An 18322-nucleotide genomic window follows, 5' to 3' on the forward strand; every position below is an offset into this window, starting at 1 on the left:
CTCTCTCTCTCTCCCTCTCTCTCTCTCTCTCTCTCTCTCTCTCTCTCACTCACTCTCTTCCCTCCCTCCCTCTCTCTCTCTCCCCCCTTCCCTCCCTCTCTCTCTCTCCTCTCTCTCTCTCTCTCTCTCACCCTCTCTCACTACGTCTCCCTCTCTCGTCGCACCCCCCTCCCTCTCCTTCTCTCACTCTCTCTTCTGAATGTTGGGATCCGTGGACAATGTCGTACCCACAGTTCGGATATTCCTACACTTCTGCACCTCAGGTATGTCATATCGATCATTCAATTCCTTTAATCGCAGACAAGAGGCTAATTGATCGTTGTTGATCGTTCGGGCTTTTCAGCACCGCCTCGCCTACAGCGTGATCTTTAACTCACTTCAATACGGATAAATCTGGCATGCCTCAAGTTTACCATGTGCAGCAATAAATGCATGCTTAATTATAGGAAGTTCTGTAAAACGCGCTTGCTTGTCCAATATAAAGTAGAATATCCGCATTGAAAAGAATATAAGGAATCTCAGCGCAAACACTCGGCAGCAATAGTCTCAATTTATACATTGCATTATTATTTGTCTTTCTTTTTAAATATATATAGTTTCTGATGACCACCAATCCCCTGACTACATGCTGTGAGTCAAGCGGCAGAACGCTGGCGGATGCAGGGGCTGCCGCCTCTGCACAAACCCCTGTTTATTGTCCCGTATATGAAAGCAGGCTGTTGGCTACAGCCAGGCATGAGCTTAACTCAGCCGCGGCCCTCGGTATGTATGGGAGCCCGTATGCCACCAGCCAGGGATATGGCAATTATGTCACCTATGGGGCAGATCCTTCTGCTTTCTATTCACTGGTAAGTAATCCTCTTGATTATCATTTTCTCATTGACAATTAGGATTGGGCAAATAACTCATCATTGTTTCAACACTGAAAGGTTTGGGATCAAGTAGTTGTCAATTGGGTATTTCGTTTCAAGATTCGTAAATTACAACCATCTTCAAGCACGGTAGCAGTGGAATACCCGGGTAACTTGATAAAGTAAAATTGAGAATTCCTGAGAGTCAATTTGTTCTATTTACTGTCAGGCGGCTTTCCACCTTAGTTAAAGGTATTCACCTAGACCAAGGTGGTTCAAATGTTTTTGAGTAGTATTAACCCCGTCATTATAACTATTCCCACCCCTCCCCCACCCCCAACATACTGAATATAAGTATCTAATCTGGTATGCTTCTACTTATCAAAGTTTATTTGGATCTTCTCAACTGGAGGCCCTAAACCTAACGATGGGCACTACTTGGCATCTTGAAGGCCTTCCTGTTCAATCCATTTTCGTTATTTTGCAAACAGAAACTGCGAATTTACATCCTACTCACATCACATGTTGTGAATATAAATAGCAGATGTAGCTCATTTATGACTGGACTTGCATTATGGGTCAGTTCGCCAATAGATGAGTGTTCCTGTGATATTCGGCAATTTGGCACTGTGCATAAAGTTCATTCCCACTGACAGCTGTAGAGGTCAAGTCATTGTGTATATTTAAAACGGAGGTTGAAGGGGTCTTGATGAGTTAGGTTTTCAAAGGTTCTGGAGAGGTGGCAGGAGAATAGGATTGAAAGGGAGAAATGCATAAGCCAGGATTCAATAGTGGTGCAAACTCGATGGGCCAAATGCCTCAATTATGCTCCTCGGTCTTCTGGTTTAACAGGCACTGAAATGCTAAAACAGATGTGCAGTATGAAAAAAAAATGAAATCATCTGTTTTGCTTTGATTTCAGTATTTGGGGTGATTTGCTAAGTGTGAAATTTAACACAATGTACACCCAACGTACCTATGCATCAATGGCAAATAACTATTCTGTTGACGTCTGTCACCGTATGCAGTTATTCGTGCTGAATGTTATGTACCATTACTTTTTTGTTGATCAGCCTAGAGTTTTCAAAGAAGTAAATGTGAAGTCAGGATGTGCAATCATGTCTCTTCCAGAGTCCATTTGACACCAAGGATGCAGCGGGATCTGCGCATGCGGGAATCGCTCAGGCGGCTGCCTATTACCCATGTGATCCAAGCTTGGGACACTATCAGTACGACAGGTGCGCAAATAGATTGGTTCTTAATCCAGTCAAAATATGTGCACGCAGAAATTGGTGCTTAAAGCATAATAATTCGAATATTCTTAATAAGCTATACGTATTCTTATATAAGTTTGAAATCATTTAACTATTTTTAAATCCCCCAAGTTCCTTGATGTTTTCAGTGAATTTAGATAGGAATTACATCAAAGCACAAATGAAACCCCACGAAACTGTGTGTATTTTAACTGCGTGTGGCCAGCTTAATAAAATGCTGCCTCAGATGAGCAGGCATGTTTACAGCAGTCCATGTTCCTTTTATCAAAATGTTACATCGTGTGTATCTGTGCTGTTCTTAGTTTCCAACTTATTAACAAATCTATTTAAATTATGTTGGCTACGACTGGTCTTTTCGAGCTGAGTTGCACCAGGTATCGAAATGAAACTGAATGCAAACTCAGTATACCTTACTATCTTTGCGGCGGGAATAAGTTTATCTCGGCTGTGTATATCTGAATTGCTAGGTATAGAAAACAGGTGCTTTATGCTGTTTGAAAGAAAGTTAGCCCTCTTGAAATCTAAGGAAAACATCCCATATGGTAACAACAATCAACCATCTTTACTTCACAGTTCATTCTTGACTCGATTCCTTCAATTCTGGAACGCCCGCATACCCAGCTTTTTCTCCTTCAATTCAGTTCAGCGTGCCCGTTCAATCTTAATCTTTTATCACGTCGGGGATCAATATTATATTTCAAATGGCTGTACGCCCCATGCAGTCATTAGACTTTTGTGATTTAAAAGTAAATGTGCATTGCACAGGACATTGGCAAAGAGCACACAGATGTGATTCAATTGTCCTATACTCCTTGCAAGTGAAATTCATAAAAATTTAAATGCAGAATAAAGGATGGAAAAAGTACGATTGCAGCAGTAATATTCTCCCTGAATAAAGGACGGTAAAGCAAATAGCCTTGTTTTTTTTTTAATCCACCCGAATTGCACTATTAGTGCATTTTATCGAGTATTTTAACGTCCATGTATATTTATCGAAGAATTACTGATGTTATGCCGTGCTCATAACGTGACATATTTTAATGGAAAAACACACCGGCAATTCAGGGATTTCGTAAGTTCTTGTTGGAACTGAATGTAGTCTACAAGTTGCAATTGCCCTTTTAATATGAAATTATTTTAACAAACGTAGGTATGGAGCGGTGGATTCAGGAGCCAGACGCAAAAATGCAACCCGAGAAACCACCAGCACTCTCAAAGCTTGGCTGCAGGAGCACAGGAAGAACCCCTACCCGACCAAAGGAGAAAAGATCATGCTGGCCATTATCACTAAGATGACCCTGACCCAGGTCTCCACTTGGTTCGCCAACGCCAGGAGGAGACTCAAGAAGGAGAATAAAATGACCTGGTCGCCGAGGAATAAATGCAGCGATGACAAAAAACCCTACGATGACGAAGATGGAAGTCCAAGCCGCAAAAGCCCGGAAGATAAACACAATGAAGGTTCGTTATCACTGTTTTCTCTGTGTAGACAAACTTGGAGAACTCACATGATGCAGGGTCTCAGAATAATTTGCTGTGTTCAATTATTTATAGCTAAATGGGCATCCCGGCATTTGGGGAAGAAAGGAAATAATCGTTCAAGAAAACACACAAATATTTCATGTGAAAAACAATCACAACCTTTAGTCTGTATTGTGTAATTGGTGTATATATAATACGATCAAGTCAGTTGGTAAATGCTTCCAAACGATCAGTCGCATTATCTTCTCATTCCTTCAACTGTATTTCTGACAGACACCACATGCAAAGACGACAAAGAGCTGCAGCTGAGTGACCTCGATGACTTTGATGGAATCGAGACAGAAAGTGACGAGTGTGAGCTGAAAGGCCCGTTTCAACAGATGGACAGCGGTCAGATCAAGGTTTCAGAATGTCCGACCGACCAGTGCAAGAAGGTCGCTTTAAAGATACCCTTGCCGACACCGGGAGATCGCTATTCAGAAAAAGTCAAGAACTGTCTCAAGCGAGTGATGGCGAACTCCGAGCAAGATCTAATGGCAGGAGCTCAGAGGGATTGCGAATCTAAGTTTTGCTTCCAGCAGCAACAACACAGCCAGCAGATGCTCGACAACAAGCCTCGGATCTGGTCCCTAGCTCAGACGGCTACTTCACTGAGCCAAGCTGAGTATCCATCTTGTATGCTGAAACGGCATCAGCAGGCAATCTCATCCTCGCCCCCCTTGGCCTCTATGCCTACCAGCATGGTGGACAGGCAAGATTCCCCAGTGACCACTCTAAGGAATTGGGTGGATGGGGTTTTCCACGACCCTCTATTCAGACACAGCACTTTAAACCAGGCACTTACCAACACAACCGTTTCCTGGGCTACCACCAAAGGTGCTATCTTGAATACAGAGGCAATGGGACGCTCTTTGGGAACTACTACAAATACTATTAAAGGACAGATCCCAGGCTTACCCCAACAAGGAAATAGCAAGGACCTCGCAACGTTTCCCAAAACAGGAAACAAAATGTTTTGCTCATGACAAACCAAATAATATAGACTCTTACTCTGGAGCCTTGTGCTGCACTACGAAGAGGCGGGCTTTAACCTGAGACGTTCTATCCCAACTTTTACTAGACTTTATATATTTCATCACTGCTTAAAACTTTTCACAGAACAATTGAAGTTCTTTCAAACGCCCATCAGTGCTCAATAGTGCTCTGTAATTTATTCAAGTTCGTGTTGGAAAGTGCGTCCAAACGAAATTAGAGCAAATCGGTAAAGTTTACAAATCCCAGAGTTTACAGAAGTGGGTAGTTTAGGTTGGAATTCGCAGTTCTCTTGAAAGCATGCAACTATATTTCCCCGAAAATCCATTTCTGAAAAAAAATATTTATGCTATTATCGAGCTCTGCCAGTGGATCACTAGCAACACTTGTTAAACGTTTACACCGATGCACAATTCTTTAGCTTTAAGAGATACAACGATATATGTTAAACATATATGCACTGAAATAAATATGCTCTTTTAGAGGTATCTCACGAGTTTTGTCTGGTTACATTATGGGTGAGTAGAATGATTTAAGAGGAGTTAACATGATATAAAGTTTCCATTTAAAAGTTATAACCCATCAGATGAAACTATATTATTCACTTTGTCTGTTTTAGATGCAGTACTCCGAAAAATATCACATAACTTTTACCTGCTATAACAGACAGACTTGCATGGATTTAATTCACATTAAAATATTTTTCCAGAAATATTCTCAGCTCTCTTAGCCAATTACTTTTTAATGTTTGAAAACTCCCTCCCGCTTGATATACTTTGATTACTCATGTTACAGTGGTCACCTTTAACCAGTGGTTCAATGATCTTTAATCTTAAAATGTTTAAGTCTATCTTCATCAGGTCTGGAAAAGTGGATGAAAGTAAACGTTCAAGTCACTAATTTTGCCATGGTTCCCATTGCGGGAAATAATGAACGTTGGAACATCTATATTCTGAGTCCAGACTTTAATAATCGAGATGCCAGAGAGAGAGAGAGAGAGAGAGAAAATCTATTAATTTTTCTTGGTGGGCTGCGCTTTTGTCCAATTCAGAAATGAATTTGAAAGAGAAAAATTAGTTTTATGCTGAAGATGGTGGAAGAAATGCGAATGGTTGGCTACTTCAAAGGCGTGAGAAGATTTATATTGCCTCAAAGACATTAAATGATGCATAAATTTACTATAAGATTTCAAAAGACTTTCAGCAACTTCTCCGGGTTTAAACAAAAGCCACATAACTTAACTATTCAGGTAATTGTATTGTATTAAGTAAAGTTGGCGACTAATTTTCAGGGTGTTACCTGAATCTCCAGTACGTTAGACCAAGGAACTAGTTGTGCAATTAGTGGCTATTAACAAAATATGAGGTTAGGTTTTTTTTTATTTAAAAATACCCGGAAACCATTTTCTATTACTAACAAAAAAACGTGAAATGAATTAAAACAAGATCTTTGGAGGGTCTTGCACCAACCCTTGACAAATGCCGTTCCTGGTGTTCAGTAGCAATCTCAAGCACCACCACAACAGCTCTGTAATTTCCAGTAACTTGGTACTGACTATCTGTTTTTTTTTTAAATAAGCAGATTGAAATTTTAATTGCCAATTCTACTGTATCAATACGCTACATTTTGAACTCACAATTTAAGAAATTGTGCTTATTTCTCTCCAGAAGTTCAAGTTTGCCGATTGTAAATATGGTATATCTGGTATGGAAAAAAAAGAACGTTCATTATGCGCATTATCTTTAAGGAACTACATTGAATTTGGGTATTGTATTTTTAATTGTTCTTCATTAAAATACAAGAGGAACTATTAAAACATATGGCAAATCTATTTAGTCTTGTCTGTAAACACCTACTATTATATCACCTTTGGCACAAATCATGCACTAAAGAAGAACATTTGATTTAGTTAGAGTGGGTGAATAAATATCTTTCACAACTATCACGAGGCAAATCTACTACAGTAAGGGTTTAAGGAATCGCATCGTTGTCGCTGCATTAAATTTCGCTGCTTTCTGATGATGTTGTCGAGATCACAAATGTTGCTATTTGCTGGACCCACTTGTCAAAGGCTCTGACAAGAACCCTGGTTGCCAAAATGTGCAACAGCCAAGATAATTTGAAGTGAAATTTTCATTTTGACACTAACCCCTCAATTTCCAGAGGCTCTGCGCCCTGTGATCTCCAAGGCGAGCTCAGCTTTAAGGTGAGGCACGTCTTCGCTGAAAAGGGCAAAATAACTTGAATTAGTTGTAATAGATAAAAGGGCAGAAAAAAGAGTCAAGGGTACTTGACAGTAATAGCGAAAGTCTATTCTCCAGGGGATAGTGTACAGCTAGAGGCTGAATTATGATGAATTTTAATGTAGCCTGGGCCAGCCAGAGCCTTTAACTGAAACCTTAGACAAATAAATAATTTTCAAAAATAATGCAGCTGACAATGTCTGGCTAATGTAGCCATTAGAAGACGGAGGTAGAGAGATGCAATTGTATTGAAATTGAAATAGAAAGGTAGATTGTGCTGAGGGTAAAAAAAAAAATCACTTTTCGCTGGGTACTCTAAATCATTCAGCCATAGCAAATTCAAACACACAGAGGAGGGGATGCTAAATTAACAGCGCTTTTTACATAGAGCCCAAATAAAACTGTAATCACCGACGCGTTACTTTTCATTAACCGAGTTTGACAGCAGCATATTCAGCCTCGACAAGGGAACATAAGCGAGGAAATAACCGCTCTCAAACAGAGAGTCGTAAGATAATTCCTTAAGCTCCATTAACAACTCTTAGCCGCAGGAAATGGGCTCACTGAAAACATCTCCAAATCTAAAAGCTTTATCGACCTCGCAAACCCAGCGCTGATGGTTCTATTTTTTAACGTGGAGGAAGATGTCCAGCCGAAGTAACACCTCCTTTCTAAGCGGAGTCTTAAATGGTGTTTGAAAATCAACCAATTAAGTTTTAAAAATCGTTGACATATGAGAATGTTTATGATTTATGACACTTTCATTTCATAAGTTTTACTCATTTATGCTATTGACATAGTTAAAGTTAAAACAAAATAGCAATGCACATTTTAAATGTAAAAAGTAATTTTGTCTAGGCAATACTGACATGCTGAAAGATTTATGTATTGCGCCAAGACAACATGGAGCCTTCTCAAGAACAATGAAGCAAAAAGATGGCCTGCTCACCAAAAAAAGGCTCCATTCATTTTTAAATAGATTTTTATAGTTATAATTCAGCACTTTTTTAAAAAAAATGAAGAACTTTAAAACAGGTTTTAATGAGCATTCAATATTACAAACATGATTTAGTGTTTTAAGTTATAGGTCTAAGTGTGAATACAAACACATGCACAAAGATGTTAAGATGTAAGTACTGAAGATCAAGATATGTTACAGTTGTGTATAGGGAGGACATCTTTGGACATATTTTGGCAAAAGCAAATATTTATTATCATATAGCTTGTTCTCATTTTAGTACTGATGTAATCTATATAAATCCAGTCAAAACGTGAATATCTTTTGAGCCATTTAGTTCCATGACATATGAAGGGAATTTTATTTAAGACTGAAAAAGTGGTTAGCGCAATCACATTTTCTGCAGGATTTCTCCATTCTGTTTTTTGTGTGATTATAGGCCTGTCAAAGACAATCTGCCTGTTTCTAAACATTCATTTTAATTTGCAGTGAACTTTAATGATATGAAGCAGCCTTTCCCCCTTCTATTTAATTTAATCACTTATTAATAACACAAAGCCATAGAGCAAAAACACATAATGTGATGATTGAAATACTGTGTTTATATTCTTATTTTAGGAACTATTTTAGACCTAGAATTTGCAAAATATACAATGTGCTCAGATATTATAGTGGAGGGTGATAGTGCATGTTTATTTAACATGATTTGAATTATGTTAGTCATTGGTTTTGAATTAACACAATTTAATCCATGAGGCTTTTTATGTTGGTTAGATCTTTACATGCGCAAAAAGAAAGCCATTTACTAGGCTCAGGGGTACCCAAATTTAGCTACTGAGAAATCTCCAGTGTGATATAAAGTACAGACGTTCCCTTTGAGGATACAGATGACAAATTAAGCCCTGGTCAAACAAGCTCCTTAAATGTACTGCTCAACTTAATGCTACGCTTCCTATCTATGTGCCTTAAGACTCAATTCATCTTTAGGATGAGTGCACAGTTATCTAGATCTGGTTAAAGAAATTTCAAGTGTCTACCTCCATGTGAATTTAGTGAAATATAAAGCTAAACAATGATCTGCAGTGCCTCGGTGCATTTCAGATCTCCCTTCTTCAGATGTACGATTTTTCCATCAAAGTATCAGCACAGAGCTGCCATATTACTGCATTATCTTCATGACGCATCTTCAGATTTGGTTTCAAATTTGAAATTGGAAGTTTTGTAAAGTCATTTAATGTATTTTGCTTAGGCCATCTGCAAGCACTGAGAGGGAAAGAAAATAAATAAAAGAAGGAAGGGATTTTTAGCCATTAGCTGGCCAACCCAAATTAAATGTTGGACAAAGGAATTTAAGTATGAAGACTTTAGATGTACAAGTAAAACACAAATAGAATATATAGGTGTATGTTCAATGTATTTAGTGATTATTATATCCATGCCTCTATTTGTGACAAATTAAAGACATTAGAAAAGGAAGAAATTGTGTTTTGATGGACCTGAGTGATGATGTTGCCAAGAGGATATCTTAAGCTAAATATTAGATGTATAAATCTTGCCATAAATTTTGCATTGGACCCAAATATGAAAATCATCAATTTATCATGATTTTGGCAGTTTTAATACCTCTGATAGAGGCCAAGGGGCCATCTGCTGATACTTACTGAGAAGAAAGAAAGGAAAGTTAGGGAATGAATAACAAATTTTCACTTTTATAGTGTGTTTCATAATCTCAGTGATGGAATTTAGATGTGTCACAAAGTGCATTAGAGAAAAGCAGCAGCCAATTTAATAAACAACTATTTACTAAATTAGGGGAAATTCCATATTTTGTGATGCATGAATATTGGCCACCTTTTACATTCGTGGTATTATCTGATGGGTCCTCAACTGAATGTTTAATTCCAATGAAGGCATCCCAAGAGTTCAGCAAGCCTTCATTAATATTAGCCTGGATTTCATATACAGGTTTCTGGTGTGGCTACTGATACAAAGGGCAGGTAGGTCATACTGTCAGATTAATAGCTAATTTGCATAATTCTGCTTTCATAGCCTAATAGCAGTTTCAGAAATAGAATATGAAACTTTGTGCTACTAAATCAATTCACCAGACACAGAGGTTAGTCAGCAAGGACTGTTTATTCAAACTTGCCTCCTCTTTTATATCACTTCCAGCCCGAACTCCCGGGACTGGAAGTGATGTCATCATGTGCCTGTGATATACCCGAAAGGCGTGTGGCTTAAAGTGAAGATGGCCTGCGCCATCTTGTAGGTGAGTCCCTAACTCCATAGTGTGCTTCAATTTGGCCCGCGACACTGCATGGCCTTGTGGCCTGCTGTGTGAGCAGCAATTAGGCCCACGGTTTTGCAGGGCCATTCGGCTAGCTGCACAGGTGGCAGTTTGGCCCACTGTGCAACACAGCCGCTCGGCCCACTACAACTTGTTTTGAAATTAATCTGAATATTATTGCTGACATCAATATTTATGTCAGTGGATGTTGTGTTTGTAAACCTACCATAATTTACCATTCCACTCCATGGCAGCGTCACGCAATAGCCACAGAATGAAGGACAAAAACTGACTGTGTTTATGAAAGTTGTCACTGGTCATTTCCAAATAATTCCAGGTAAAATCTTGTGACAGTAGTTATTCTGGAATTTAGAAACTATACCACAGAAGAATTAAAACAATTCCAGGTCCAAAATTTACTAAGAGCGGTAATTCTCTGATTAAGGCCTTACACAAATAGAAAGGTAAAGATATTAGTTGCAAAATAGAATTATGAGAAAAGCAAGTTTTTAGGGGAGCATCTTCTCTCTTAATATTCATTATCCTAAGCTTGGATCATAGCGTGAGATATGTAACATTAATCTTCTGCTATGACATATAATTTAGATCATTGATTTCTTCTTAAATATTGAAGTATCTGGGACATATTCTACTATTAACAATTATTCCTTTCAAAATTATAGTGGAAAAAAATTGCAAAATATAATGCAGCTTTCACACACCATTATCAAGTTTACATTGATGCAGAACATGAATGCACTTTGGATGCAAAGTCACACAAAATGTATTAAGAGCAATGGCATTGTTGTGTTCCTTTCACTTTTAGTCTCAGCATGAGTTAAACTATGATCAGTATATTGGAATTTACAACTTTTTTCTTTTTATCTTTTTTTCATTTTTTTAAACTTTTTCATTTTCATTGACTGGCCATTCTTGAATTCTCCTTTTCAATAGAGATATATATGTTTATAAAAAAGAGTTCTGAATTTATTCTGGTAACGCTATACCTTCTTTAAGGACCACAGTTGCTTTTCCAGGGTACATTCACTTCAAAAATTTTAACTTTATAAATGTGAAAAAACAATTTTCTTGATAATAATAGGCTACACACACACAAACAGACATACTGATACACGCACACATATAATTTTAAATGTGTAAACTGTATATGCATGCGATGTATATAAGGTATCTGCACAAAATAAATTATTTTAAAATAATTGTAATATATTTATATTTTGAAAGCTGTTTCTCTGACAATGTGAGCATGTTAAATTTAGAAAATATAGAATAATTTAAAAAAAGATTAATGAAAGCAAAACATGTGTAAAATCCAATCTGCACCTATTCATTTTAAATGAACATCCTTTAGTTTATATTCAAGTACCTAAAGTCACAAAGACTAACATTAATATATTAACTTTCATCAGGTCAGGATGTCCATATGTGTGGTGCAACTAACTGAGTACTTTTGAAGTATGGTTGAGTCATAGTTACAATGTGCGGAGCAGAATATCCACTTTGAGCAAGATAAACTTACCAGAGTTCATTATGATAATGACCAGATTACTTGTCTTATTTCAGCAATGTTAGTTGAGGATTAAATGTTGATCCCCATTCACCTTCAAGATTATGCATTTTTTACGTAATCTGGAAAAGTTGTTGGAACATCGATGGAATAACTTATCCAAAAGGTGGCACTTCCAATAATGTGACCATTCATCAGTACTGCACCAGAGCACTAGGCCCACTTTATTACATACATAATTACTTGCTCAAATTCGAATCTAGAAAAGCTCAGGTTTAGAAAGGGGTGATACCTCTAAGCTAATGCTGGCAGTATGGATGATTGACATAAATGCTGACAAAGTAAAGTATATTTTTGGACAAATGGAATATAATTTTATAAATAATTATCACAATATTGAATAGTTGTGCAGATTAATACCATAAACCTGGTTAAATAATCATTTCGCTTAAGTCTATTTACTGAGAATAATGGTATGCATAGCCCACTGCATGAATTCTATATACACTTGCTACTTGGAGATTACCATGATTTTTTTTAAGGTGCATAGCTGATAAATAATTTATAAAATTTGAAAAATATCCCAGTTCTGTACTTCCATCTTGCCTCATTTTGTGGTAAGAATCTATTTTGAATCGAAAAATTTGTTGAAATTATTAATACTTCTGGTAGCTATTTTAGGGAGGATAAAAAATTTAAAAACAACAGCATTGAAGTTTGAGTCAGATGAGGAAAACATCGAGAGAAGTGTTAAATTGTAATTCTGCTTCAACTAATTTCCTGCACATCTGGTCGGTTTGATTTGGGTATGGGTTTGTGCTCTGCCCGAGCCCGTGCTGATAAATTGTTTGCACATCTTGGATGATAGATTGCTTCTGCTTCCAGACTGTTGGATTTCCTCCATGGGCTGCCAGATTGCCTATTTCTGGAGTGCATTGACTGTGTCTGGATTTCTCTGTTGTCTGTATGACTAATCTAACAAGGCATTAAGTATGATTGTCCTGGTGTATACATGACTCTGGGTATTTTTTTGTGATTGGACTAATTAATTTTTCTGCTGCTTGCAAGTCACTTCAATATTTTTTTTATTTGATGAACTACCTATATAACTGAATATTTCAATTGTCTGTGCATCTTGGAGAAATCAATGGGCTCAGAAATACATAAGAGTTTTTTTTTTGCAAGAAAACAAATTCCTGGAGGAACTCAATGAATCATCATGAAGTATCTGTGAGGGAAAAGTAATTGTCACCATTTCAGGTCAGTTACAGTTTATTTTCTATGACTATTTTCCAGATGTTTGTTAAGATGGATGACAGTATTATCCATTTGCATGTTATTTATTTCAAATAATGTAGTTCTTTGCTTATTTGGGCTCATAGACTTCTTCAGAGACTTGCTAATTTCCCATCTGTTTGTGTTCTTTACACCATCAATGAATTTTGACCAGGGCAGCTATAATGTTATGTACTATAATGTAATCTTAGTTGCCTGCAAGAATGGCAGTTGTCCATTCTGAAAGGGTATGAGTGTGCCTATTGAAATCCAGTTGATTTGTTGTCCTTTTATTGATAGCTTTTTTTTTAGAACTGTGGCTCTCAAAATACAGTGGTAGGGTGCAATTTCAAGTGTTCTGATTACTAGCCAAGTCAAATGACAATTAATCCACTTGCACCTCCATGTTGATAATATTGCCTTACTTGCATTTTCAGCAAGTGGAGCCAGCTAAATATTTTGATTGTTAGATGCTCTGCCCATCTGAATTGTCAAATCATTGATTTCTAGAGTATATCTTTATGAGTTAAAATGGTCCAGAAAACGTTGGGATTGCCTCTGTGTCTAAATTGTTGTATTGTCTATCAGTCTGGGATGTTTTATTGACTCATTTCAGGAATAAGTTACCTTTGTGTTAAGGATACTGTCACCTGTCTATCTAACTTGAAGCAGTATCACTTAAATTCTGGAAACACTACCAGCCTAGTATCCAGATTTGCCGATCATTTATTCCGGATTGGCTGTGCCCAGAGTTCTGGACCAGTTGTATCTCTTAAATTCTGGTTTATCAGTGTCTCTGAGATGCTGAAGGTCTTTGCATTTGAGATTTAGATTTTAGTATCTGGATTGGCTAACTGCGGGTGGATTGGAAAGCTGAATTAGTGCGTCTGAAACCCCAATGCCTTATCTGGAAATCTGGATTGTCTGATTATCCAGAATGCCAAATTTCTCATTCATCTTGTTACCACATTGCCTGCGAGTCTGGAAAGATGGATCTCCTCTGAAAGTGGGATACTGGAGAGTCTGTGTATGGGATATTAGATTGATTGTGTCCAATTTCATGGACTTCCTCTGGAGGCCCAAGACCACCTGTGTGTCTGGTCTATGCCTAGTCCGTGTGTCCGTGATGCTGGATTAAGTGTGTGATTAATTGTCTCTGCTTGAATTGGATCCAACTGAACCCATTTCCCCGCGGCAGAATGTCCTATGTTTTTGTGCAATAGTGCTATATCATTTTGCTTCTCACCCTGTTCCTCTGGATCAAAGAGTAAAAGCATATTTTTTATTGCTGTTGATTTTTTTAAGTCTCATGATATATCTTCACGATATCTTACAGCGGAACTCTGTGGTTTGTAGAACAAAAAGTTCATAATTTCTCTCGGCAAACACATTGTTTATTCTACAGAAAGTGTGGCGTTACTTCAGTATTGTCACTTAAAGGTTGGTCTCAAATATACTGGTATATAATGAACCCAGGGAAGGTACGTGACTTCTGGTGCTATTTGTGTTGGGGAAAAAAAAACAGCGTTGCCAAAAGACAATCGTGTTAAATTTTTATCAGTCTGGAGAATCCCTGATAAGTTTGTAGGGACTTAAATATATCTAACTTAAATAATTAAGCACAAAAAGATGTGGCTCAACTCGGTTATTTTTTAATCACAAAAACAGATGGATAGCAATGAACATTCGCACATAACTTTTACCTGCTAATCCAAGAACGTGGATGAATCAAAAGCACATTCTGCAACTCCCCTATGTCTCTGGGGTAGAAAGAGAAGTGTAACCTCAACTCTCTCATTATGTTATACACTGCCGAGAATAGAATCTTATTTGCCTTGGGCGGGCTATTTTTTTGGATTGTTTTCATCCTGCTATTCTTCTTAGATGCAGTGTTTTCCTGCCCGTTATAACTTGGTGAAAAATCCATAAGCATTTGAGCTCGACTACAATTCTATGATCTAAATTCCTGTCCATTCATATGTGTGCACCTTAGGGCTGCAATTTTAAGGCTGGACTGTTGCCTCGAATCTGGTTGGATAAAACCAAGGAGAGTTTGGCGTGTCTAAGTGGAGGTGCTCAGTTTAAGCAGGTGACGTCAAACAATTTATTTTACTTTTAAAAATTCAAAGTTGATAAAGAACCTTATCAACTTTTCAAGGATGCACCAATTGACTAGATTACACAATTAAGGTCCTGATTTACAATAAAAACACCAGGCACTTTCATTCGAATAGTTTTTTTTTATTGTTGCCACACAATGTACTCCATCCAATATTTTCTAAAGCAAGTTCTGCCTGGCCGGTTCATTAAATAGATATTAACTGTTTTGAATCAACAATACAATATTGAATTTTTTAAGATTCCTCAGTTTCCGTGATTCAATCTCTATCAACCTATCTTTCGGGAATGCACAGATAATGACAATATTCTGGTTTCTGTGCAGCTTCATGACCAATGGATTGTAAAGTTTGAATGCTTCGGAATCGTATACATTTATGACTAAAACTGCCATTCCAGCACTATATTGAAAACAACAGCTGATTCAGGTTTGTGAGTTTAATCGGAGGACCTGACCGAAGGATCATTAGATATCCTGGCAATAAATACAGAAGTTGGGGAATAATTAAAACTGATTGCAGCCTTGAACGATGACTGATAGTGGAACTTGTTCATTTAGAGGCAATCATTTTGAGCCATAATACCAAAGATATCTTGCATTCGTGAAATTCAAACCGAGTTTTAATAGCAAACTGCATGTTGTTAGAAAGCAAGTTGTAAACTAACTTTCTTCTATTTAGAAGTAATTGCATTAGGGTTAGGGTAAGTTTTCCCAATGTGAATTGTTATACTCGCAGAGATATATCATTCTATTATTTCGTCAAACTAATGACAATTAATTCTTGAACCATAAAGTATGAATATGAACATTTCTGCTTGCCTACAACTCCCAGTAAAGGCAAAATCCTCGGCACAGCGTGACCACGTTGTTTATAGGAATTTAGCTGGGAGATTAATGGCAAGTATTTGTTTCAAATAACCTACCAATTTTGGGGGAATAGAAAAAAAATAGACTTTAATTCCCAATTCATTGACAGAAAAGGTGAAGTCATCGTGGGGTCGCATATAGCACAGTCAAAACTTCTGCCCTCAGGATATCCATGTCCTCAAAAATAAGGCACAGTCGCCGATTGGAAGGATCTCGTTAGTACCGAAATATTGCTTCTCCTGCAAAACAGGCTTCCTCTGTTAATGGATTTAGAAAGAACTTCTTGTGCCACTTTTAGGCCCTGTCACTGGGTGTCAGGATTAGGGACTGGAGGTGTGTCTTCGTCTCTTCAAATGGACACTTTCATCGGCACCAGGGTGAGCTCTTTCAGTTCCCTTCCGAATAAACGTAGAACCAAGTGTTCCTTAGATTAATGAACACTTTTAATGCTGTCTAATGTTGATTCATAAAATCGTCCATTGCTGGCAAAAGCAGCGAGTCGGTGTCCCAACCCACCCTTCAAGAATCAATGGGAGTTCGGAGAGGTGCCGTAGACTGAGCGTTGAAATGACAAGAGAGTGGCTGGCGTGGAGGCTGAATCTGTGGTGTCTTCACTTAGTCCTTGCCGTGACACTTTCCTACTGCTAGATGGCTCTGTGCCTGCGAGACCTTCCTCCGAGATGCACTTGAGTGTCAAAGCCGTGTGGCCAAAACTCTTCACAAAGGTCAAATGAAGATAACTCCGAGAGCACTTCTGCCTCCTAGTCCGAAGAGTCCTGTTCTTAATCTCTTCTCATTTACATGCCAGGTTCCTTGAATGTATTTGGGGTTTGTCACAAACGGACCAATATTAAGGATTTTGCAAGTGTCTCTTTCTAATCGGGTGTTCAAAAAAATGCTGTCGTTTTCTCTCAAAGGGCTCCAACGTCATAACTTCACCCTTATCTTATCTCGAGGTGATGATACCACCTAATGCATCCGGATGCAGTGAACTGACTCGGAATTATTGATTAGATAAAGTGCAGTCCATTTGTTGGAGCGAAATTTACAGAACCCTTGCGCAGCCTCCTGCGTAGAATTTCATCGAACCAGCGGATTGCTGTTACATTCCAGCCTTTTAATCAAGAATGGTTAAGATCTAATTTCGTCAACTTGATTCGAACCGTTTCATCAAGGCGAAGCAATAATGGACCATTGTATCAATAAAGATGAGTGTGAACATGTGGGATTTAAACAGCTGGAATAAAAGGCATTCCGCTCTTCTTAACATCTTTCACTAATAGGCTGAAATATTTGTTGAGTTACTACTTCGTTGACCATTGGCGAACAATTAGAATATTCAGAAAGTACTATTTTAGAATATTTGTGTGGCTGGGTTCAAACTCAATCTTTATTTATAAAAGCAGCAATATTGTGCTGTTCTGGATCATTTGGAAGACGCGTTAAGGAAACAAGCATTTGACTAGTGGCATTTGTCTAGCACACAACCTGCATTTATCGATTCCTTAAATATTCAAATACCCACACAACTGCATCCACAGAGGAGGAGGATGGGAGTGGAAGTGAAGTTTCGAAGATAAGCAAGAGAGTAGGCAAAACGGTAGCTTGTTAAGGACGTCAACAAAACTACAAAAACGGCCAAGAGATCAACAAAATTCAGTTCATTGAGAATAGAAGTTATTTTAGACATATGGAAGTGAGCCCCTATATTTGTCAAATATACATGTTGCCAAATTTATACTAATATATAGTTACAAATAAGAGTGAAATACATTAAAGAATAATTGATTATTTTAATCAAAGCTTAATCTTTTAACATTCTTAATTTTAAATATTATGTAATAATATTTGAATACAATTATTGTGATTGAATACAGTTTCCAGGATACAGAAATCTCATTCATTTATTGCATAGAAAGTTTAGGATATAATTTTAGACAGTCATTTTACAACTTGCCAGTTTTCAAACTATGCATGATTGAGAATCTTTGAAAACAAAAACTATGGAGAGCTGGAGAGAATCCAAAACAATCAGTAAGTGAATAGAACAAGTCAAAAGGCCTTCACTCAATCCAGGCCCAGTAAAACATTCTGGTAAAAAGAATGCAAAATGCAATTCGAATTATCCATCTAATTACATTAAAGCATATCAAACATAAAAAGGAAATATATCAAACCAACAAAAGAACTTTTAAAGAAGTAAATTTATCTCAGCAGAAATGCCTTAATTGAGATTTTTTTTTTCATTTGGTATTGAATTTTGGATAGTCCATATCTATTTAATTCTTTTTTCAGGGTTTGCTAATTTACTCTAGAATGTAATACATCAATACATATTTCCACATATTACTTCAAAACATCCAATTCACAATGCTTCATTCAAATGAGTTGAAAACAGCTAGAATC

General features: G+C 37.5%; 1 protein-coding gene across 1 annotated transcript; it reads left to right on the top strand.

Annotated features, from left to right (window-relative positions):
* The first annotated feature begins 218 nt into the window (after nt 1–218).
* On the top strand, nt 219–4632 carry irx4a (iroquois homeobox 4a). The gene is made up of 5 exons (XM_069916565.1): nt 219–263; nt 597–848; nt 1983–2089; nt 3276–3586; nt 3881–4632. Exons 1-5 carry the CDS (start codon nt 219–221, stop codon nt 4630–4632), a joined length of 1467 nt encoding a protein of 488 aa, XP_069772666.1.
* The last annotated feature ends 13690 nt before the right edge of the window (nt 4633–18322 follow it).

Source organism: Narcine bancroftii, chromosome 1 (assembly GCF_036971445.1).
Source record: "Narcine bancroftii isolate sNarBan1 chromosome 1, sNarBan1.hap1, whole genome shotgun sequence".
Classification (NCBI taxonomy): Eukaryota; Metazoa; Chordata; class Chondrichthyes; order Torpediniformes; family Narcinidae; genus Narcine; species Narcine bancroftii.

Excerpts from the sequence above, each read along its gene's own strand:
- irx4a (XM_069916565.1), top strand. The coding sequence starts at position 219 with ATGTCGTACCCACAGTTCGGATATTCCTACACTTCTGCACCTCAG. Across the intron at positions 264-596 it reads CCTACACTTCTGCACCTCAG|TTTCTGATGACCACCAATCC; the intron begins GTATGTCATATC and ends AAATATATATAG. Across the intron at positions 3,587-3,880 it reads GGAAGATAAACACAATGAAG|ACACCACATGCAAAGACGAC; the intron begins GTTCGTTATCAC and ends TATTTCTGACAG.